General features: G+C 33.2%; 1 protein-coding gene across 3 annotated transcripts in view; it reads left to right on the top strand.

Annotated features, from left to right (window-relative positions):
• FSTL5 (follistatin like 5) overlaps positions 1 to 26167 on the top strand; it is a 249089-nt gene that overhangs the window by 6191 nt on the left and 216731 nt on the right. For 2 of the 3 annotated variants that reach the window (XM_058838127.1, XM_058838126.1), the window contains exon 2: positions 12406 to 12436. In XM_058838127.1, the coding sequence (XP_058694110.1) occupies positions 12406 to 12436 (31 nt within the window). Of the gene's footprint in view, positions 1 to 12402; positions 12437 to 26167 lie in introns of all 3 variants that reach the window. The other variant, XM_058838125.1, reaches the window with a different exon arrangement.

Genomic DNA, 26167 nt, shown 5'->3' with positions numbered 1-26167 from the left:
ACTGGCTTTTGTCTTGGGTTAGTGTGACCTGGTTTTCCTAGCAGGGGGTCTGCAAGGATGGCTTCTGTGTGAAGCTCCCAGAGACCTCCTTTGTGTCCAGCAGCCACTGTCAGCTGGTTCCAGGATGGACTCACTGCTGACCAATGCTGAGCCAATCAGGAATGGTGCTAACCCCTGGGAAAAGATATTTAAGAAGGAAGGAAAGTTATTGTTCAGGTATAAGTGCACTAAGCAAAGAGAGGAATGAAAATAAGTGAGAGGAACAGCTCTGCAGACACCAGTGTCTCTGCAGAAGGAGAGGGAAGAGGTGTTCCGAGTGCCCAAGCAGAGATTCTCCTGCAGCCCATGGTGAAGCAGCTGTGCCCCCCATGGGGGACCATGAGGATGCAGAGATGCACCTCCAGCCTGTGAAGGAGACCCACACCAAAGCAAGTGGATGCCTGAAAGGAGGCTGGCAGGGACCTGCAAACCCATGCAGAACATGGAGCAGGTTTCCTGGTGGGATTTGTGACCCTGTGGGGAGCCCACATTGGAGCAGTGTGTTCCTTAAGGACTACAGCCTGTGGAAGAGTGACCCATGTTACAACAGCAGCATTATGTGGAGAAGTGTTGCAGGAGGGACGGATTCAGTTTGGAGAACTTAATGAAGGACTGTCTCCCAGGGGAGGGACCCCATGCTGGAGCAGGGGAGAGGCTTCTCTCCCTTAGCAATGGCAGGAGCAATGTGGGATGAGCTGACCAAAACCCTTATTCTCCATCTCCCTGCACTGCTGGGGCAGAAGAGGTAGAACTCAGAAAGGAGGGAGGAGTGGGGGGAAGGTGTTTTTAAGGTCTTATTTTACTTTGCGTAATCCTGCTCCAATTTTGGTAGCAATAAATTCAGTTAATATCTCTAATTCTAGTCTGTTTTGCCTGTGCTAGTGAGTGATGAGTGATCTCTCCCAGTCCTTAACTCATCAGCCTTTAATTATATTTTCTCCCTGGAGTCCACTTGTGGAGGGGAGTGAGAGAGCAGCTTTGGTGGGCGCTGCCATCCAGCCAGGGTCAATCCACTACTATTTTAAACATTAGTATACAGCGATGTATTCCCAACTGAGGAAGTGTAACACTGGTTATATACGCAGATATAAAATAAATAAAGAAAGCTCTTCCTTACACTGTGCTTTAGTATAAAATCAAATCACAATATTTGTGCACTATTAGATTCCTTTTAAATTTGCCTCAATTAGATTGGCTAAGTATTGAGTTTTGCATCCATGTTTCTTTTCAATATCCAAATTTTAAAACGTCCTTAATACTTTTATTCCTATACTTTGTGTGGTAGGAAAGAAGTTCAGAATAAATTATCTCCTTTTAGGATTGGGAAAATAGATCATTATTATTAACTCTTTCTTCTTCATTGCTTACTTTTTTCTACCTATGTTTTCAGTTTTTATTTTGAACTGTGCTAATTTTACTAAGTATGTGATGTGCAGTGGGAGCACAAATTGGTTTTTTTTTAGGTAAAATAATATTTAATGAAACAGTATAATAACTTTTTCTTTTTTCTTTTACAGTAGCCCACTGTTCTGATTTTATGTTACCAAGATGTCAGGCTAAATAACCCGTCTGTACTCCCTGTGAACCATGGCGTTTTAATCTTGCAGTACAAATATTTACTGTCATAATATCTAAGCAATTTCTTAGCATTTGTTATCCTGATTGGCTTAAATCTTTTTAATTTGAAATCTTTTCAAGGAGGCATGGTAAGAACCATTGATCTGTGTTTATGTATATTGGGTTTAGATGAATTTGATTTGGCTTTCTTCAACAGCCTTTCCTGTTGAGAATTTTGTAACTGGAAAACTCTGTGACTTCATTTTTTATAAAGCAAAATAGCAGTAAAAAAGCCCTCTTACCTTCTGAACTTACTGAAACAGGCTATGCTTGCCTTAAAATGACTTCAGTTCTGGGTAAGGTGACTGCTAAATCACAGTAGTTATTATGACATGTTATATTTTCTCTTTTATAATTGCTGGTGGGATCATATAAGTAGCACAGCTCAGGGCATTGTACTTTTTCCTGATAACTGATTCCATGGTAAATCATACCAGACAAGAACACTACATCCATCAGAATACTCAAATCCCTTCAACCATAAGGGAATGTGATGTTTTTCAGATTTTTTTTTTTCCATTACGTAGGAAACCCAAACAGCAGCATTAGTAACAACAGCAAAAAAACCCAGTATCCTTTCAAAAAAATTAGGCTAAAGGATAGGATACCCATTGAAAACATTAAAGGTTTTGGTATCTGTGCTTAGGCCTGACACAAAGAAAATGGAGATCTTAACGATAGCCTAATGAAAAGATGTCTAGTTACATCTTTTTTCTTGTTATGCATTGATACAACTACAGCTAAATAACTATAGTGTTAAGAACATGGAAGCTTAATGCCTAATGCCTAAAAACATTCAAACAAAGGTCTCCCAAGCTATACTAATACAAAAATATTGTTGTTTGACTTCATTAAAATTGCTCACAGAATCACAGAATGGTTTGGCCTTGAATGTATCTTAAAGATCAGCTAGTTGCCACCCCCCTGCCTTCTCTTCTGGGGGCTGAAGAACACCAAGTCTCTCACTGTGTTCACAGGAGAGGTGCTTCAGTCCTCTGAGCATCTTTGTGGCCCTCCCCTGAACTCACTCCAGCAGGTCCATGTACATATGCTGGGTATCCCAGAAGTGAACACAGTACTTGAGGTGAGGTCTCATGAGATGCAAGAGATGAGTAAGAGATTTTTGTTTCACTTGACACATCTTTGAAGTTTTTTGAAATTTTTAAGTTTTTATTTAATGTACTTTGTTAACTGTGTTCAACTGCATTCATACCATTTCTATAAATGAGCACAATGTGTAAACAATGCAGTGTATGAAGGGTACATTTATGTGAACTAAATGTAATAGCAATAAATATTTCTATAAAATTGCATAATATTAATACCATCTGCTTAATGTTCATTGTCAGTTCTCTCAAACAGCTTTATGGAATTGAATTCACCTGCTCAATGCATTCTGAAAAAATAGTATTTGAAGTAAGAAAAGTCTAACAAGCTTGTTCTGTGCCACTTCTTCCAATGAAAACAAACCAAACAAAAATTATCAGTCATTTGTTTCATGTATTGCTTGTAACTCTGGTTATGTAACCTGGAATAAACAGCCTATAATTTAAGTCTGTTTTCTAGGGACAGGTAAGAACTATCACTGTCTTGAAGCATCAGTGGAATTTTTATTTCACTAATGTTTCATGAAAATGCCATTATTTCTATTACTATTACCTGAAGATTATTGTCATACATCAGTATGACAAGCATGCAAGAAATAAAAGTACTAATATTACATTTTCTTAATGGAAAGTATTCAACTTGTTGGTATATGTGTCATTATTTATTATTACATAATTTGATGCTACAATTCTGAAATTAATAGTAACTACTCTATTGCAATAAGCTGATCCCCAAAATTGTAAAGGACTAATCCCACTGCAACAGATAGTTAGTGGTATTTTTATAAAGGTCTGAGAAACCATTGCATTGGTGAGTCTGACTTTCCATATAAAGCTCATCTGTTTATTTCATTGTTCTTTCATTTGTACTCTAAGTGAGGCATGAAGAAAGCATACCTTTCAAAGAAATTACTGAATCTTCTAGTATTTTCTATATCTTCATATTGTCAAGGATTTCTTTTTATGGGTTATTATTATTAGCAATTAGTATAGAACAGAGCTTACCATTTGGATTCATCTGTCTTGTTTTGGCAGTGACTGCTTCCTGGGAACTACTCCATCATTAGATGGAATAAATGCAAACTCATTGGCTTGGTACAAGCAATGCAAGACATTATTTGAAGTTTATTATTCATAACAAGCCCTATTTTATTTTTGTTTACTTGTATCAGTCTAAGGGAAAAAAAATAGAGGTCATATATAGATTTAGATATTATATTATTATTATATTATACTATTATATATATATATATATATACAAAGGAACTGTAATTAGAAATGCAGTCATAATTATCAATTAGATTAGAACTTCAGCTATTTACTAGATTGTTATTTCAGCTCTCTGTAACATTATTTTTTTAAGCTAATTGTTTCTAACATGAATGCCAGGAGAAAATAACTAAAACCTTTACAGTACATTGCCTACTGCACAGTAGGAATGCTGTAACCAATTATTAGCATATCTGCAGAATATACACCTGCACTTCATAATTCATTTTGAAAAATAAATTGAAATTCACCAATCAAATACTGAGTTAATCCTGAAATTTCTAAGATTCAGTAGAAGAAAATATGATCCTAATTTTACTTTCTAGTTTCCTAAATGCCAAATGGTAGGTAATATGATACAACCTTTCATCAGATCTCTGGTTTAAACGAATATATTCCTCAAACATAGAGTTGAACACTTTACAAAAGGGCAGTTGCAATTGATTAATATTCGTACCATGAACTCCCTTTTGGTTTGCTACACTACCTTATCTGCCCTATAAGATGAATGGTAGAACGATCTGTTTGTAATCTAACAAGGTCTTAGCATACTGGTTTTAATAAATTCTGGTAGATAGACTACAATTTTACCCATAATTATGTCTTAATGCAGACTAAATATTAGTTGCATTCCTGTGTTTTAAGAAGATAATTGATGTTTATGCTCTCATATCTATACTCCCTAATTGTCATTCTTCCTGTAGATTTTCTTCTATCTGTACAAAAATTTGCCAAGAGGGAAAATAAGATCTGAATGAGCCTCAGACCGAATAATAAAAAGCAAAATACATTATGTGGTTTTAGAAAATTACACTTAAAACCACCTCTGAAATTTAAAAAGAAAAACGAATAGACATTTAAGGCAAATTACTTCCATTAATGTCACTGGGAATTCTGTGGCTAAGATTCATATGTAGTAGCTTCCTTTTTTTTTTTAGTAGCACTATATTTTCAGGAAATATACTACTGTTCAGTAATTGTGAAGGCACCTGGAGCTTTAGGAACTCATGTAAAAGGGAAGGTAATCGAATACCCATTAAATACTGTATCCTAGAATTTCCACGGATAATTCAGTATGCTGAAGTGCTGCTTCTTGGAGATCTCTTTCCCCCTTCTTTGCCTATTCAAATCTAGAGTGTTCTCAGATAATTGCAAAATAAATATATATACACTGAATATGATTCTGAGCTATATCAGGTAAGTACATTCATCCGCAGCACCTCACCATCTGTCCTGTGTTATTGCATTCCTTTCTTGGTAGGCTTGAAGAAACTACATCTTATTCTGTCTACACATGGGAAAGTAATACTATACTGAGTGTCTGAGCATATAAAGTTTAATGCAAAATATGCACAAATATCAGTAATTACATCTGTAAAGTCATTATTTATGTAGCTCCTCCAGCTTCACTAAGGAGATCTGGATTTAATGACATAAATTGGCTTGTAAAGTGTTCAGTATGTAAGTGGTTTTGTTTATAGCAGTACATGTTTTAATGCAAAAGTATACACTGCTGCTGCTGCTTAAACCATGCATTAAGCATCTTAGTGCTTAAAGTGTTATAAAACCAGCAACACTGCACAGCAGTATAAAATTTGTAGAACGTTCTTCTGTCATGTGCTGTGAAACTGTTTATAAATTTTGAATGTATTTTGTCTGTCATCAAAGAACAAAGTATGAAGACATCATATTAAAGAAGCTATAGTTACACTATATTTCTGTAAGAGTGAACTGCCTAAGAAATCTGTGCAGAGTAACCTTCTGTGCATGTTCTATTGGGACTTTTTTTCCTGTTCAGCTCAGGGCTGTGACTAGTTCTAGGGCAATAAATGATAATGAGATGTATGGATAGAAGGGTAACAGCCAATGGAAGAATTAATCCTTAAATCCAGCAGGTAGATTTTATTAGATTTTTTTTTTTCGTTGTGGAAAAAATGACAAGATTTGGAAAACAGGCCTTTCTCTGCTTCAGTAAAGTGAAGGAATATATATATCTGACTTTTCATTATGGTTTCATTGGGCCTGTAGAATCATTAGGATTCCTCTTGGACAAGGTCTTACATTGGAAACAAAACAAAACAAACAAGCAAAATATTATAGTACTACTAAGCCCCAACAACTTAGTGAAATAAAAAATCCTTGAAATTAAAGATAAAACCCTGAACTACTACTCATCTGCCTTTCAACTGCAAGAGTAATCAGAGCTATAGTGTCCTATAGGGTGCTTATTTCTCTTGGGAGCTACCTGCAGCTTGCTGCACTCTGGTCTTTTTACACTAGCATTGTTTTGGAAATGTGTCTATATGGATTGTGAGCAATCCTACCCAAAGGAATTGTTGCTTTGAAAATGTACTAATCTGACTGACTCTGCCTGTTTTAAGACAGGAATGTTATTTCCTGGAATGCAGTACACAGTGTATACATTTGGTGTAAACAGTGTTGCTGTGTCATTATCAGGAAGCTTCTTCAATTCAGTTGGTACTGAAGAAACATTGGGATTTAGACAGTATCTTTAGCCCAGAACTGTTTCACCTTCAGGGCAAAGGCTTTGTCTGCTCTGTTTTACATGATCCAAGGCTGTCTTTAAGAATAATATATGCTCTTGCAACCATCTAAGTTATTTTCTTTTACATAGACAGGCCTGAATGGAAAAACCTGTGGATCTTTGTGTAGAGCTTCTTCTGTCCACTTTTCATCCATAGAAATCACACACTTTGTTGGAGCCTGGTCTAGAGATAGTTTTCCTTCAGAGTATGCAGATATGAACAAGATGATGAACTTTTTCATCTTTTTATTTGTTCTCTGCTTCCCCTTTGCTTTTAAGGGATTGTCATCTGCATGCAGAAAGGAACAACTACTTCAAACTCACCTTCCTGGGTCTGCCATGATTGTTTTTCATGTTCCTCAGGGATCTAAATCACAAAACCAAGAGCCAAATCCGTGTATTTCACAGTTTACCCTTCCTGTCTCTCAGGTTGGGCTTTTCTTGGTCTGGTTTTGATTTTTATGGCAATCATTTCACTCTTGTATTGAGGCTCCCCAAATACTGTTGGGTTGCTTTCATATAGATTCATAAATTCAAGGCATCATCATGTTTTCTCCACAGGCCTGTAAGGCTTACTATTAACACTGTAATGTTTAGTAATATTCCTGAGAACACCATTAATTCTGAAAACTTCAACAGCTTCATATATCACCTTATTTTTGCCTAGCAACCTTGCTTCACATCTTGTTTCCTTCACGCAATCTTATATTCATGTGATGCCTTAATCAATACCAGAACAACCAGTGGCATATTATTTTCTCAGAATTTGCTGCTATAAATGGTGGCAATCTCTAAGAAGACTGGCTGTGTATGCAGAATACCAGTTCAAGAATCCTGCTGCAAACATTAAACTAAAAAGCTTTCTGCAGTAAATAGTGTTCTGACAAGAGCAAGAGGAAAATGGTTCACTTTTTGCACATTCTTTCTTCCTTACCATAGTAAGCTAGGCCTTGCTTACTGCTGCTTAGAGAACAGCTTTACAAATGTAAATGTCATTGCTTCTGCTTTGCATGCATTTTTAGTTTAAATTGCAATTGTACTGCAGTTGCTAAGAGTCTGCTGAAGTCTGATTCTGTAAAACTTCTTTGAAACACAAATGTTCAGCCTAATGTCATTGATCAAATTGGGTCTGAGAATAGTTTACCAGATTGCTTTGTGCAGTATGTGTGCTCGTACTTCCTGGCTGTGACCATGCTGCTATTTCACCCATGAATAAAAAGTTTCTGTACGTTTGTAATTCAAATTTCTTGTAATTAAAGTTGTATTAATTTAAATGAACAGAATGTTAATTCAGCTACTATAGCTTGTACATGTTTTAACAATAACAACTATTCTGGTACCTCTCTTAATGAAATATTTTCTTTAATAAAAATTATTCCATTACTACTATGTTTATTAATAAGAAGAAATTAATAATATTAATATTATTAATATATTAATATTGTTATCTATATAGTACCCCTGCTGCAGAATTAGCCATAAAGGTAATAAACACAAAACTGATTTTCCGCATTTTAACTGTACTGTATTATATGTCATTTATCAATGGTAGCTTTTCATTATAAAATGTTAGAAATGCACGTAACTTTGCACTCCATGTTTCATCAGCTTCTGTAATTAATGGTGTATGTTTATTAAATTATTTAAATGTTTGTCACAAGTCAAGGACAATCTACCATATGCTTTACACTAATTAGTACTTTGTTTATTTTAGGAATTTGATTAATTCAGCAGCTACTTTTTAAATAGAGCCAGCATGGCAAAGGAGGCTTTGTCTGAGTTTTCCAAAGACAAAATACTGCTCCTCTTCTTTATCAGTAGCCCACTCTGGCAGACACATACCCAGATCCTCAGCAGATGATTCAGGCAGACCATAAGTGGGGTTCTGCATGAAATACAGTTATGTAGTTTGTCTTTTAAAAAACACAGAAAGAATTAAGTGGCAGTCAGAATGCTTCTTTGTGCAACATCCAAGGTTTATAAACAGTAATTTTCTTTCAAAAAGGGAAAAAAACCCTACAAAATTCACATGATATATATTCAAATGAGCCTAAGAAATGAGCTTTACTGTTTCTTAAGTGGTTGGTGTATTTTTTGGGTCCTAGAATGTCACCTACCTTTACCGATCAGTTGTGTTCTTTCTTACAGCTTTGTACATTCTTGGTAATTTGATAGTCCCTTTGACCATCCTTCTCTTCTACACCCCTTGTTGCTAATATGAAGCCCTTCTAAATAAGACTTGGTACTATGCCAACCTTATTTAGCAAACATGGCATTTCAAAATAATGATGATATCAAAATGTTTTAAGAGATGTTGATAGTGTTTGTGCATTAAGACAAAACAGAAAATAGCACTAGAAAAGGAACTTTTATACTTTTTTATGCTTTTATTGGAAAAGCATTTACGTATATTTAAATAAGTTTTTTTTCAGAGCCTAGTTTGATTCATATTGGAAATACTTTATAAATTATTATTTGCAACAGTAATAATTTTTATGGTCAACCATCTGTGATCTTTTTCAATTCACAAATAAAACAGAAAATCCAATATTGTGCCCACGAAAATTTATTTTAAATTCAGCTTTTTAGGCACACAGGAAAGGTTTCTTTACAGTTCTGATATGTTCTGGTGCATTGATACATTTCATCAGTCTGATACACTTTAATGCTACAGAAGGCCATAAAATGCCATGCAACCTCTCTGATTAATTTTTTTTGGAGAATGTCAAATTCAAAAGTATTTTGCTATATTGAAGCTGATAAAAAGATCCTAGAATGCAGCATGGTTGGTTCTGTTTACAGATGGCTCATATTGATAGGTACCAATATAGTACTGTAGTTCATGTAATCATCATTCGGGACATATAAATGCAGAATGATTACATGAATGAATATATAGATGTATATATATGTGTGTGTGTGTGTACATCTATAAAATTTCTTATAAAAAATTATATATAACTTTTGATTGTAAACATGTTAAAATATTTTGTTTATATATCATAATGCACCACAGGGGAAAATTAATAAAAATATGTGTAATAGTGGTTTATAAAGTCCTCCACACAAGGGTTTATACAGAAGTATGTTTTACTTAATACCACGATGCTTGTGCATTTACATACTTTCTAATAGTATATAGGCAGAATTTTGTTATTTTCTGTCAAACTAACATTAAAAGCCTAGCACACAGTGCAAATGCAGGTGGAAATAAATGTCATTATGCACAATTAATTTACTGAAAGTTAAAAAAGTTAGTTTACCTCTCTCCCATTCCATCATCCAAAAATTTTGTTCATTTGTTTGTGTGTTTCCCATCAGGATGAGCAGTTCCTATTTCCCTAAGCAACTGACATTAATTTCCCTAAGTTATAGGTGCTTGTAATGTTGGTTCACTAGCATAATTCATTGCTTCTTAGTGATTTTCTACAGAAAATATTTCACATAATTTATCTTTCATTATTTAGGAGGAATCCGTATTTAATTCACCCTCAATATAAACTTGTGTTTTTAACTCTGTGTTTTCTGTTGAAAAGTCTAATCTAGCAAGATTTCTTTAGGCAGAAAGCTATTTTCTGAGTTCAGAGATGCTATGCCAGTCTAATCACTGGTTAATTTTGAAATAACTGGAGGCAAAGAGACTTTTCTTTCTATGTGGATGCTTTTTGCTGCTACCAAGCACCTTGGCCCAAGGAATATCACACCAAGGTTTGTCTATGATCTGCTAAAAAAGTCTTTTCTCTCTAGTTTGAAAAGCAACTTAAAATTAAAATTGGAGCATTTTGAGAAAGCTAAGCCATGAAAATATTCTCCAAAATCTTCAAATCTTCTGAAATCAAAGAAAATAAAGATATTAGAAAAAAATAGGTCTGAAAATATATTTTCAATTAATGCCCCTTTTCCTTGAAATCTTAACATATTTCATAAAAAAACAACCCTGCAACATTTTTTTTAAATTTCATCTAAATCATTTTGTTTCTACTCTAAACTTTGTTGCACTCTCTTCTTCCTAAGAAAGTAATTCTCATCCTAATTAGTTTTTCTCTTCTCCTTTGATATCAATATTTGACTTTTAATATTGCTTTCCTGCAAGGCTACTCTGATCTAGCGATCAATTCTTGGATTAAGTCTTTAAAATCTATTGCAGCTTTGTTGGCAAAAGTTCCATTCTTCTGATTTCAGACTAAAGAACAGGGAAAAGAGTGGTGAGTTTTGTGGAACTGAACAGCGTCTGTGGAGCCTGTAAAATTTCACTGTCTGAATGCTAACACAGCTTGCCTACATCTTGACTCTCAGTCTTGGTGGTTGGTTGATATTTTAATAAGCACAGACTTCATATCATGAACAGGATTCCCCTGAGTTTACACTGGCCTATTAAAAAAAAAACAAACAACTCTGTGACTTCTAAAGATATAAAAAATAAAAATTCAAAGCAGTTTTCCTTTAGAAGACTAGAAGAAAGTACTAGGCAGATCATCTAAATGAAATGCTGACAGTAGCGTAAAACGAAATGTGAAAGAAATTAAGTAATACTCAAACTATTGCTTTAAATTTAGTATAGCGTGACAATCAGAATGGCATGAAAATTGATCCTGGTAAATTCAGCACATCATATCCAGTATTTTAGGAAATACCATTCATTGTGTTTAGGAAATACTAAAAATGTATCGAGTACCTCACCTTTATGATAATGATATTTTTCTTTTTTTTTTCTTTTTTTTTTTTTTTTAATATCTTACTAGTGTTTCTAATGTAGTCATGGAGAAGTTTGAAAATGTATTTTCCAGACAAATATGAGTTTTGACATATTTATTTGTTTGAAAAAAACCCAAGAAAAGAGTCATAGACTTAGATTTTTAAAATTAGGTTGCAGGGAACAGCAAAAATGTTGCTTCACTAGCCATATGATTTGTTATTTCACATTTCTTATTTATTATGTTTATTATTATTTATTGTGTTCGTTATTATTTATTATGTTTTAATTCTATGATAAAATAGCCTTGTGCTTAAGTTAATGGTAACATTTCTATGTCCCTGTGATTTCTATGTGCAGTTTGGATGCTTTTAAGACTAAATGAACCTCTTATGAGCACAATAATAACATCCTTGGTGTATATAGGTAAAATAAAATAGTGCAATTAATACTAAAGGGTAATCAGAACACTCTCTTTGTTATCAAAAGCTAAAATGCTTAAAAATGCCTATTAAAAATTGCAGCAAAAGAAAAAAAATATTTAATTTATTTTTCTTGTTTAAATTATAAAAGAAAAGCTATCTTGTAGGGGAACAAAATTTAGAAGTGTTTTTCATTTAACCTATTCCTCATGCTGTGTTCACTGGCATAAACTTGTATAGCAGCAAATATTTGAAGAATTGCAATACCCCAAAATAAAGAGCATCTTTTTTGAGCAAATATTGTGTAAAATCAAAGTTTGAAATTTTGAGGACAGATTACTGCTTTGAGTAAATTTTCATGCTTCAAAATCACATCAAGTGACAAGTCCCAGTTTTGCAGGGACTTGTGCAGTTGAGTTATGAGCATCTCTCAAAACAGGTCAAGTGACAGAGACTGCCCCATGGGGCAATGTGTTCTAGCACTTAATCCCAGTCATTGTGGAAGGAAAAAAAAAAAAGAAAAAGGTGAAAAATGCTAGGGGAGTTTAAGAATGCATTATATAGGAGTCTAGGCATCAGGAAAAGTGTATTTGATTTTACTTTGGAGCAGGATAGAGGAGGAACTACACTGTCTCATTTGGATCATGTATGTTTATGATTTTTGTGATAACTAATTCTGCAATTAATACATTTTTCTGCTTTTAATTGCAGCAGGAAAAGAATCATGAAAGCTCAAGAAATAAAGGTAAGTGCCAATTATTTTCAAAATGTAGACATTCTTATAATTATCACAAGTGTAACATTCAATTTTAGTAAAAAACTTCCAGATACATTGTTTTCTAAGTATTTTGGTATTTGAAATGACAAAAATATATCTAGGAGAGGGGTTGAAATTTAGAAAGTCAATGTATTAGCTGCTATTTTTGGAACTCTGAGATGAACAACACTGATTGCTGCACTCCGGATGGGATGGTCTGCACAGCTTCTCAGTAAGTTTGTGTCCTTGACTATGGCTGGTTATTATACTTCCATAAAACATCAGTACCATCAATTTAGTTTCTCCCTTTCCATTCAGTAAATCTGAAACTGGGTGTGATTCCAATTTGTACACCAAATAATCATGTCCTTAATAGGTTACCTTGCAAAAGGACTGTTGTGGTGGTTTTTGCATACAATTTATATTTTCACTGCACCTTACTCTGTGCCAGTGGCTAAGCACTATGTGAAATAGAATATTGAGGTTAAAGAAACTACATTTTATCAAGAATATTAAGACTTCCAAAACTCAAATGTGGATTTCATATCTTTTTTTTTTTCTAACATAAAGTCTGTTAAGAGATAGAACATCCAAACCTCTTCATTAAAAATTGCTAAGCAAGCCATGAAAAGCAAAATCACCAATGGTGGCAGATTGTTCTCCTGATGTTTTAATTTATTTTTTTGAGATAGGATATGAGATACTTCAAACAGGAAACAAAGGGAGGATAGGAGAAAGGGCACCAGTTAAAAGTTGCAAAGAGAGGAGGGAATTAAGTAACAAACCGACCTGTATCTTTTTTATTGCCTGTGCAAGAAATGTGAAATCATATCACCTGGATTAGCTGTTCTTAATTCAGTCATTTATGTATCACAGTACTCATTCATCTCAATTTTCTTGCTTTCTCTCACATGAAGGCTAAACAGCAGCATCTAAAACCAAACTAAAGCTGATGGTTGATTGGAGCTGTGTCAGGACAATTACATTTTTTGTGATGGTATGATAATTCACACCATCTGAATGATCTATAGTCCTTCATTTGAAGAGTGTGCATGGGAAAAATAATTGAACCAAAAAATTGCCTTATTTTCAACCAATTTGTGATTTCTAATTTTCTTTTCAGAGGTATTACCATATAAAGGTGAATCTTTAGAGGTAGTGAGTGTGTCCATGATGTATCATTCAAAACGCTTTCCTGTTTTATGATTTAACACAAATTATTAAAAAGACTGTGAGAACTTGGATTAGATTACAGGAATAAATTATTTGTGAATACTGAAGAATTCTGAAATGGGCCATTCTTTGTGGATTTTTATGAATTATATCAGTTACATATGATGTTTGACAGTCCTTCTTGCACACCCCACTCCATGCTGTTGCCAGGGGGTCATTAAGGTATGAATATGAGCAACAAGTAAAAGTAGGAACAAACTAATGAGCTGGGTGGGAGTGCCCATCTTTTTCATTAGCTGTTAGTTTAGTTAACTAACCACAGAAACAATTTTCAAAGGATTATAAAATATCGCCCACAGCTACAACCAAAGGAACCCATTAAACTCTTGATTGAAGGAAGATATAATTTTCTCCAAATAGGCAGTGATATTGGTGCTCAGCTGCACAAAATTTGTTGTGATTGTATCTGTAACATCACTTGATGAAATGTTTAACCTACTAAACTTCCTGCAATATATGTTTGTCTCTGCCTAAAATGACAATTCAACTTCAGTAGTCTGGAAGACTAATCATCTGCAGAATAGTCTTTGAAACATAAATGTATCTACAGATATACTTCATTGCATAATGCTATTTTGAGATGGGTTTATTATTGGGTTTTTTTTGTGGTGTTCTCTTTTCATATTCTTTAAATTTATTTGTTTTCATGTGTTCTTTATCCATGTAATTACAAAGTTTCAGGAAGATATTTTCATTTCACTTACAGCATATAAAATCTTAAAACTCTTCCCTACTTAAAATATTGGTTGGTTCAGATGAAACAAGACTAAATTAATGTTTCAGCCTAAGCATTTTTATCTTGTCAGTGAGAAACTGCAGTTCACATGCAATGTCTAAATGTTTTGGGCTCTCCATATGTTCTTCTTGAACTTCTCAAGTTCTTGGGATAGGTTTCTAACAATATTCCTTACGCTCTTCATATTTCAGCCACTACATATGGTAAAAGGATGAAATATTTTCTGTGGCTTCTTAACAATTCTGATGTTTTCAGAAGCAATGTTGTCCTCTAATTCAGAGGACAATTACAGCTCATCATTACCAAATGAAAAGCTGGTGTCTTTAGTTGTGTCTAATAACTTCCTTTGAAGTCAGTAGTTCAGTATCTAATTTTTATTAATAATTGCATTAGATTGCATTTTTTAAGAGGGGAGGATATTGTAGCAGATTTCTAGTCAAAGAGTTTTTGACTTCAGCAGGATCAATATCTTAGTATAAAGGAGCATTCTTTTATTACTTTATAAATACCCAGTAATTTTTCATTTTACCTAATTCATAAAAAATTGCTAGAAAATACATCTAAATCCTATTTTTATTTTAGAAAGGATATTCTTATTGTTCTGTAGTAGATTTCTTTTTTCCTGTTGACACATTTCTGACCTGCCTGTTTTCCCGTTACTTCTATTTTCAGCCTCTAAGTCAGTCACACGAGAATAGAAGCCAATACTCAAACACACCCCATTCTGACACTAATCCCATCTCTTTCTGATCTGTGAAGTTCTTTTTCTTGTTTTACTTAACAGGGAACAGATCTTTTTGTACACTCTTTGAGAAAAGCAACACTGCTTTTATGTAGAACACTATGTTAACATTTTACAGTTTTAATGTAAGTTGGCAAAATTCCTCATGCGTCCGAGAATTTTTTGTATGTGAAAATGATTATCTCCAGGGCAAAATACAAATGAAATTAGTTTTATAACACTTCTATAATATGAAAAAAATAACAAGGCAATTACCAACTAAATCTTGCTAACTCTTAATTGCTAGTTTGGAGTCCCATTTGACCTTTGCTACCTTTCTCTTCCAGTGTTAACTCCTTCAGGAGAAAGAATGTTTTATTCCAAACCTATAGTGGAAGATAAAATAAATTTTCTTGTGATGATTTGGAAACATCAGAAATTGTGTTACATTTAAGCAATGTGAAGAATTTTCTTCCCAGCCTTTGCTTGACTTTGGAAACATTCATGTGCTTTTAATAAGTAACATTATAAACTTTAAAGTAGAAATAGTTTCTGACAATATTATTTTGAAAACCAGTATTATACTAAAACTTCTGAAGTACCAGAACGTTGACTCATATCAACTGTTTGCCAGTAGTAAGCCTAAAAGGCTTCTCAATTCCTTTTCACAGAAAAAACACTGGCACACAGGAAATACTGAGCCACAAAAATATTTTAGTTATCTGGTACCATTTCAGATCAGCTCCTAAGCTTTACCATAGTTTGAATTATAGTAGAATTCTTTTCTTTTTTGAGAATTTAAAAATTGATTTCAGTATAGAGAAACAAGGTGTAGGAGCTTTCTAAAAAAACCCAGCAAAATCAGTGAAAAAAAAAAAAAATCTGAATTTAGGTGAATTAAGGTGGTTGTTGTGCTGATGTTGAATGATGATATGATAGTGTAGCTTTGCCTATTTGTTTTAGCAACTTAACACCTTTTGAAAGATTGAAAAAGTGCTCCAGCTAAGTTTTGGAAAATACAAACTTTTCATAGTATTTTCAAAATGTAAATGCAAATAATTTTAATTACATTAACTTGAAGAGTTTTTTACTTTAGTTAAGAGCACTTTGGTACTTGTGCCAAATGTATAGGATGCTTTTAAAAATGTTTGCTAGCTACTATTAATCTGAGCTTTGAACATCACTAACACTCAAAAGCAAACTGTTTAGAGAATTTTGACTGACATAATTTTAATTACAGCTTGAGTTTCTAATTGTACTCAATACCTCTCATTTTATGCTTACCTTAATAAACTGGATGTAAAACCATTGTTGACTCACAGATTAGCTTCAGAAACATAAATCTCTATGATTATGAACATATTGCCATACTCTTCTGATATCATTAACAAACATCTGTTCCTTTTATAATCTTCAGCTACCAGAATTAGAGGGGAAATCATATAAGCATCACCTGCATATCTTACTTGCTTTTTACTCTTTAAACAGCTAGCATGCCTTCACAACATTTCTGGTATTTTCTGAAATCCCAGATTGGTGTAATCTTTTTCTATGAGCTGATGAATATAAAACAAGAAGTAGTGAAAAAAAGCATAAGAAATTTCAAACTTGAAAGAATTTGAGGGACAGAATCAGTAAGGCCTTATCTGAATAATAACTTGTAAAAGTGAAATTGTGTCTGGACATACTCTCAAATGCCAGAGGGTGAACAAAATGTTAGATATATTCTGCAGTATGTCTGGCTGTTATTACTTTTGATAATGGAGAAAGCTATGCATGTTCTGATGCAGAATACATGATATCAGCATTCTTTGTCATGTTAAAGCCATTACCTGTGGCAAGAAATACTGCTCATTATATTCTGTAATGTATCCAGTGACTTATTTTGTTTGCTCAAGCAAATGATTATTAGCTCATTTTTCAACAATTGTGTATGGTTAGAATCTGAACTATAATCCTCCTGGACTGAATTGACTAATGTTTTAGCTTTTTATGCTGCAGTAGCTTGTCTACTAGATCAGTACATTTCAGAAAAAAATGTAGTATTTTAAAGAATATGTGTAGCAGCGAAAGGTTGGTAAATGTTTGTCCAATCTGACCCAGAGTGTTTATTCTGAAGTTCTTTTCTTTGTCATTATGTTCCAATTTACCTGAGTGAATAAACTTTTAAAAATTGGTATGAGGATTTTTGAATTATGTTTCCCAAACGCTGTCCCCTTTATCCTGCTCTGTTCTCTTCCAAGGCTTAGTCAACTGAAACTCAAATCTCTTCTGTTACTTAAGAATTGTCATAAGAAACAGAGTTGTGTTTCACACCTGAATAGTTCTCTTTTCCCTTTCCTACAAAAGACCTACAGACGTACTGTTATTAACTCAATGTTTTGGAGTGTTATTATTATATTGGAATGGCTTTATCATGATTAACATTTATAGAAATTATAATGCTAAGGTCTGAATCAATTCAGAGTCAGAGTATGAAATGCATTTAAAAGAAACAAATTTTTTCATGTGTGAAAATAATTTTAGTATGACACTTAATCTTAGAATTTATTTTTTGGCAGCATTGAAGCTCGTTTTGAGAAAGTAGTGTGTGAATCAGTATCAGATATCAATCATAGGTAATATTTTTGATAACAGTGTGATTACCTGACATAGAAAGTATACATTAAGAGCAAGGTCTCTTCTGTATATACAGATTTATGAAAATATTTTCTTATTTCTTTTAAACAAAGCATTATTTGACAATGCTAAAATCCAGTTTTGATACCTATCTGTCATTACAGCACAGTATTTGTACAGTAACCTAGTCAGACCTGCTACCAGTGTAATGTCATGGACATAAACAGTGTAAACTGCATAAATATGGTCTCAGAGGTTGTTGTCTTGAGGTAAACACACTTTATCTTAGTCAAGAAATTAATTAAAAATGCTGAAGTAATAACAAGTGAATACAACATGGGGCATATATTTTACAGAATTACAGCATTTACCTAAAGCTAAATTCCAGACCTACATTCTATATCAGTGAAAAATTGTCTGCAGTTTTATTGTGTTAGTGTCAGGGGAGGAACAGTATCACGTGGAATTTCTTGAGGGTTTTGTTACAAATTACATGTGCATCTTCACACAGGCTTTATTTCCAACTTTATACTGTTTGGCTGCAAACTTTCCAAGTCCACTTTTGCTGTGAGCAAATATACAGACAAATAGATAATAACTAAAAACCAAAAGAGTCAGAATGAGACTAAAACATTTTTATAAATTATACAAAAACTCACAACTGTCAGTGTATATTTAAAAAATCAGTTGAAATAATCAGATGCCTCTTTAATTTTTCTTAAATGCACATCCATTATTTCTGCCACTTTTTAAAAACTATGTGGAGGCATGGATATATGTTCTGATAGCGATTACAGAGATAATTATTGATCTATATCACATATAATTAAAATATGTATTATATGATAATTTATATGTATGATCCTATATTCATTATGTAATAATGGATATATAATGATAGTGGAGAAAATATAAAAGCAAGAATATTCTACAACTGCGCTCCATTGCATTCTTTAAAGGATGAAATTCTTTGTGTCTGACTTGTTTTAGGAATTAGCAGCTTTAGGAATTATACATAAAAAGAATTTCTTTCTTCTTTGCTTTTTCTTTACAGCAGGAAAATGTACACCTGAGTTTGGTTTTCTTCTCATATGCAATATTCATGACATTCAGAAACTTGTAAGTGAAAAAGATGGTCTGTGTCAAAATTCCAGGCAAGAACTCTTCTCCAAAATGATATATCTATTCTAACAAGAGATACAATGGTTATTTCTGCATGTAGTAACATAGTAGAGCTAACATAAGAGATTGGTATCCCTATTTTTTTTTTTTTTTAAATTCATCCATGTACTCCTGAAATTTAGGTTGTGTTCTGTTAAATTATTAAATCTATTTTAAAGCAGACATTGTGAACTTGACAAGAGAGAAGAAGTTCAATGGTGCTCATGAAGTTTCTTTCTGTAGCACACAAACACTTAATTTAAACAGATACAGTGGAGAAGAGATTCAGAACTGGCAGGGGAGGGGAGTGCTGAATACTGACTGGAATACATATTCATTCCTATTAAGACTTTACTAGCTTTAAAGAAGTCACTCAGAGGATGAATGTAGCAATTTTGGTTATTTAAATTTAAATGTATTGGTAGTCTGAATTTTAATGTGTGACCCACAAAAGACTTTGAATAGCAATATGGTTTGATTTTTTTTCACATAGATTTTTTTTTAAAGCTTCCATATAAGAATAGCTAGTATTTAACTCAAATGTTAGAGTGAAAATGTTTTGGGTAATTTCTTGTGTTTTTTCAGGAGTAACCTGAGAAGAGTTAATGAATATGACTTGACTTTAAGTTAGTCTATTCTTTTATTATTAATACTGTTGAGGTTTTAAAGTTAAAAATTAATGCTAAAAGCTTTGTAGTTTTATATATTAAGATTCTTCTTTGAGCTTAAGACAATGTGTATTTTCAATAATGGCTTTGGTTTAACTCTTTCATCTTTAAAGAGGTACACAAACCATAAATGGCTGTATGAGGTAATTTAAATTAGCTCTTGAGCACTAAGGGTTTGCACTAAATTCACAGAAAAAGATAACTTGGATCTTTTGATACAGATATATATACATTGGTGTGGTGTCTGTAAGCTATGCATGCCATGTGTCTCACATGTAGTGAATATTTGATTACACTAACAGTCGAGATCTAAATGTGAAATGGGTCACTTCCTCTGAAGCTTAGCTGGTTTAAAATATTTAAAATATTATCTACCTCTTCTGTGTACCCTACTCCTTTGCAAAACTTTCATTCTCAGGATGGAGAGCAAAACATGATTTGAATCAGCGCCACAGATATCTTAGTTAAGTTTGGCATATAATAGCCAGGTGGAGCAGGCTATTTCACACTACTTGTGATGTAGCACACAATTATTATGACCAAAAATAAACAAATGAGAATGATATAAAGTGCACCTCACATTTTGTGTAACAGACTGTTGAAGCAAGATCATCTTCCTATTTGAGCAAATTGAAGTTTTCCTTTTAGAATAGATTTTCAAAAAGCAAAGTGTGTGCCAGAAACTGTCTTAATGCTATTAAATGAAAAACTTGCATTTTATTTGTAAAATATAAAATGTAGATTAGAATTAGAAAAAAAATGTATATTAGAATTTTTGGGAAAGCAACTTCTGTTATTGGGTTTTATTTGCCTATAGCATAACCTTAGCTTTATCAGTAGTTCTCAGTATTATCTCAATATGTTTATATAAAATAGTCTGCAGCGATACCTCATTATTGAACAGAAAGGAGGCTATGATATTTTTATCACTGAAAAAGATATAGATAGAATTTTAAAAATCTACAGGGATCTTTACATGCTCTACAACAGTTTTTTAGATATGAACTTAAAATCCAATGTAGGCAATAGTTCACTTAGGCTATTCATACAGAAGTAAAGTTGAGAAAGGGTTGTCATGAAAGAAAAAGTGAAGTTGAGGAGGAATACATAACAGTCTGAAGTAAAAGATCAGCATACATACTGGTATTTCAAAAATAAATTATATTTAATTTATATTTTTTTAAAATAAATACCTGTAAATAGGTATCTTTTTCATTCAGGTATGAGGCCACTGATTTTTATTGCATATTTATAATATGACAGCTAGCAACATAACTTGTATATAGGTTTTCTGTGCATTTTATAGGGCATAAACTTTTCAGAACACTTATGCAGAAAAAACCTGACACATTTGTGTTACACAGAAGAAATTTCCATATTCATTCCATCTTAAATAGTATTACTTTTACATCCATACAGTGTTCTTCAGAAAACTACTAATTATACGTTAAAAAAATTTTCTCCTATCAAGTAACTCTTGCAAGCAGTTTAAAGGGCAATCAGAACTTACATCAACTTGCAAAATCAGTTTGTTGAACATGATTTCTACCTCAACTCTCACTCCCAATCATTGCAGCACAATAATTAATATTACTGTGGATAATAATCTGAATTATTATCATTCAGATGCTGTTGATACAGTATTCATTTTTTGCCTTTGTCTTTGTGGAGCAAGGGTTGATGTGTTTCAAGCACACTCTTTTGTCACTTGCCTTAGACCCCAGAACATGATTGATGGTGTCAGATCCTGTTAACGTTTACATCATAACTGAAAGTAGATGTTACAGTGAACTGCAAATTACAGACTGCTAAAATTCCTGCCACTAACAATTATGGTGGGGCAGTATAAAATTTCTCATTTGTTTCCAAAGGTCAGATTAATAAAGCTGCATGGCACATTATCATAAAGGGTGGACCCAGCTGTCTGTTTAGATTATGCTTAAGAGTCTAATGTTTCTAAGGAAACTTTGCAAGGAATGAATGCATCCATTTTAACTAGCAGTTTAAATGTGGGTAATTATTATATCTTATTCTGAAGGGATCCAAACCAGAGGCTGCAATCACTCAAATGTCTTTCCGCTTCTTAATTCATATATATACATAAAATAGATTTTTTTAATATTTTTTTTTAATCTGTAAATTTAAAGTAGCTCCCCAAGACCTGAAAAGCTAATTACTTAGATGTTTGAGCTGAAAACTGACACAAATTAGAACAAGAAGGAACTTAGATCTTTAAATAAAATATTTTAATTCTATTAAAACAATGAATAGAGATCTTATAGCTTAAAATTTAATTCAGGAGAATAAAATTAAAATTTATATTTCTATTGTAGCTATTCAAGTGAGTAGTACACAAAGCACACAAAATTTTTTGATTATGCACTTGTGTACATCTTTAGCAAAGGAATACAGCTTTCTACCCTTTCTTCCTAATAATAAAATTTCTGGTCGTTTTTCAAAGCAGCTTTTTAGATGTTTGGTGTAGTGTAAAAAATAATCTGCTATTATTAAAAAAGATGGTAGTTTGTTTTATTTTATTTTTTATTTTTTTATTTCTTTAAATACACGTAACAGCATCCCGGGGAGAAAAAAAGGAGACTTCTGATTTGGCAAGAAGTTGGCAGTAGAGTTACTAAGCTATAGATCTGAATATGCTATTGAAGGAATAAATTGATCATTTAGATTGAATTTAATTTAACCATTAGCAAATACAGAGAAGGGTTACTCTAGTAATCAGACAGTATTTTTAAGTAAAACTCAAGAACACAGTTTGTTTTTCCTAGCAGAATGGGATACTTTGAAATGTTGATACAAATGCTTGAAAAAAGCATGGAACTCCTGAAATGAAAAGTTAGGTGGATTATAATTATTTTAAACAAGAGGCAGTACTCCTTGCATGCAGCAAGATATTTCTCCATGTTCAGTTTCTTCCTCTTTGCATAAATTAATATGATATTAAAAATGCTATGTGTGGAAATTTCATTCAGGAAATTGCCTGAAAGAGATGGTGCAAGGAGTCACTCAGCTTCTTTAAATTGAACCAAGACTTCTCACATCTGGAAGACTAATCTAGGGTATTCTGTTTATAGGGCAAGATAGAATGTTTCATTTTATAGGTTATGATAAAACTCTCTGTTTCTTTGCCTTTACATATCTGTATAAATATAACTTTATTTGTGTGGACGTGGCCTGGATAATTTTCTTTAAAGCCTTCTTTTTCCATGTTCTTTCCCACCTGTGCCCCATTTTGCATAAGCTCTGTCTCCTTTTTTCATACCAGCCATTCATATCTTTCAAGATTTGGCATGGCAGAAAGTAATCTGTGTTCTCAGGGGAGAATATGTATAAGGCTTAAAATGCAACCTCCCTTGAATATTGAAGGGTAGGGATATGCCTTTGAACGTTCAAAGGTTTCTAGAGATTAAGTATTTGAAGTAACTTCTAGCTTTCTTCATAGCCATAGGGCACATAGTTTTCAGTTTCAGTTTCTGAAAAGGAGTGAACTTTATGGGTCTGAATGAAAACAGTTAAGGTGAACATTCAGCTTGGATCATGTCTTTACAGGCTTATTTTTTGTAAGTTGACCTATTCTTCCATCACCTTGGAGCGCCTGGTGAATCTTCAAGAAATAATTGTATGCTATTAATTAATATATTTAGATATTTAGGATTCAGATATTTTCTGATTTTTGAAATATTATCTGAAATTCTAATAGAGTAAATTTTGACTAATTCTTAGAATTTCTTTAAGTTTATATCATGTATAGATAACAGTGAGAAAAAGTTTGCCTTTCAAGATTGTAATAGTTGACAATAAGGTTTGCCAGATTTTGTTTTGCTCAGCTCTGGAAAGGATATCCATATGGTATCATTACAATGATAGCAACAAACTGCAATTTTGTGTGGCCCTTTATAACTGTCTCTGGCTGTTTAGGCAACAGTTATTGGTGGAAAAGCTGTTTGTCAGAGTTTCCAGCCTGGGAAAGAAATATGGTGGAATAGATTTTTGTCCATACAGTTATCAGGATTTTCTTGCACAGGGGTTGGTTAAAAGGTAAATCTATGGCTGATAAAGTAATGGCTGATTGTTGGTTAAATAATCTAAGAGATTTGACACAAATGGTTACACATCTAAATACCATTCTATAAGCAGGTGTCTTTGTATTCAATGGCAACATGATTGAGTTCTTTCTTCTCTTTGTACTCACTGGACTTTGTGGCATGTAGAACTTAATTGCACATACAGTGCACAGGCTATAACTTTTTTTCTCTAGCATTTGATGTCCTGTCTAGACTTAATCTAAGCATAGGCTTAGATTGCTATGCTGGCAGGATATCAAAACAAAATTTCTCAATAACGAGGTTCAAATTACTCTCTATTTAAATTATGCACAAAACCCACATATACATTTGGGAATGCTGGCCCACTAGCAATAATCAGTCAAATCTTGATGTTTTCATTCTTTTAAAAGACTATAAAAATCCATGGGAGCATTACTTTAATGGAAATTTAAGAAAGCATTTCATTATCTCAGAAATGAACGAATCCAACAATATTAAAACAAGCATTTTTCTTAGCTTTTTAAAGTCCTGCACAGACCTGATTAAATGAAGGCTTTTGGAAGGAAAGATTAGAGAATTTTAGCAAATAGAAAGGCATTCAAAATTCCCATTTGTATTATAAGTGCCACCAAGTTTCTAATAAGCACACATTGATTCTTCCTCATAAAATGTAAAAGCCGTGATTTTGTAGCCTTAAGGATAATTGCCCACTAAAATGCATTACAAATGGAGGAAAAAAAAAACCCAATAAAAACATTCTGGTATCATAATCATAATGTCTATTCTCAAAGGATCATATGCGTAGGTTGCACTCTGGTCTAATTAGCAGTAATCTGACCTTCTTTCCCCAGAAACATTGAAATATCTTATTGCTCTTTATAATTGTAACTGACATCTCAACATAAAAGCAGTACATAGAGTTAGGAGTATCGTAAATAAAATACATTGGCAGAAGTAATACAGAATGATGACTGCTAAAGAGAATGTTGCTTAAACATATTATTTCTAAGGTGGTTCAACATACTCCTGTGTAAATATATATTAATAAACTTATAGAAATATGTCTATATGTTCACAGACATACAGATAAAATGTCAGGACAGACATACCAAAAAAGTGTGCAGAAAGAGGATCTCAGAACAGAAATGAGAATCTAGGAAAAAAAGGATTTCTTGTGAGTCTTTAATAGCCTTTAAATACATATTTTAAAATGACCATTTTGAAGTATCATGTCATCTTTAGCAAGTGTAATAAAAGGAGCAGGAAATGCTGAACTTTTTCTCATTCATTTTTTTATTTCCACTTCAAATTGAAGTATTAGATTAGGCAGAACTTGGAAGTGTAATGTGGTTCAAGATTAAAACATACAGACTCAAATATACAGTATTATAGATATTTCGTCTTTCAAATTTGGGTTTTTATGGCATGTTTGGGGAGGTTTTTGGTAAAGCATGTCACGTGACTGTAACTGTATGCACTCATTCTGGGTGAACACTCTTTAGAGCATTAGCATTTTTCATAGGTCTGTGTTCTAACACACTTGCTGGAGATACTGACTGCTGAATGTGCAAGGTGTGTGACTTGTTTTCCCCTTTCTTTGCTTATTAAGAAAAAACGTCTTTTTATGTGCCTGTTTATCTTCATAAGCAGTCAATTGCAAATGACATTTCTTCCTTTCCTTGTCTCTCTGGAGAGGTATTATGAGACATGAAACCTGTTTACTTTCTTTCAAGCTCTTCTGTACTGACTGAGATTACCCTTTTCCGCATGTCTACTTTATTCTTGCAGTTGTGGCAAATGCTCAGAGTTTAGGGGAATCATAAATGCAAGCAAGCTACAGGCTTGCCATGCAGAGCATGAAGGTCAGTACTGTTTCCCACACTGGGATTGCAGTGTCTCATCAGGCACTTTAGCAATCTGATCTAGTTGCTATCAGAAAAGTCAATATTTGCATTTTGTTGAATATGCATGCCCACCAGTGTTTGGAAAAAGGGGTTATTTGGTATCTCTTCCTGTATGATTATCTTGTTTGCATTCACAAGATACTATCTGCAAATCCTCTAATGAGTCAAAGACAACGTTGTACTGAAGTTATTTAATTATTAGGATTAATTCATTGCTATTTTAAATTAAACAGGCTTAGCATTTTTTGTTCTTTAATTTCAGATAGGGCACTGGAAGGACAACTTGAAGAAAAATGTCAAAAAATGCTTTAACTCATGGAATGTTAAGTATACACAGAGAAGCCATTTTAGTTCATGTTATGTTTGCATATCACTTTTTAAAGAACTTTTGAATCACGCTGATTGCTGAGAAGCTGAGAAACCAAGACATTGGTTACCCTGCAAACAGTAGTGCAAAATAGCTTAATGATTTTTAAATGGCCTAAACATTAATTGATGGAATTAAAAAAAAACCAAACAAACCTAATTTGAACATGAGGATTTTCTTAACTTGTGTGCAATCACTCTTTGCAGGCCCTAGAGTCAAAAACATTCTCTACTGGTAGATTCTTATATA

Source organism: Poecile atricapillus, chromosome 4, assembly GCF_030490865.1.
Source record: "Poecile atricapillus isolate bPoeAtr1 chromosome 4, bPoeAtr1.hap1, whole genome shotgun sequence".
NCBI lineage: Eukaryota > Metazoa > Chordata > Aves > Passeriformes > Paridae > Poecile > Poecile atricapillus.
This window is presented reverse-complemented; position numbering and strand designations above follow the sequence as displayed.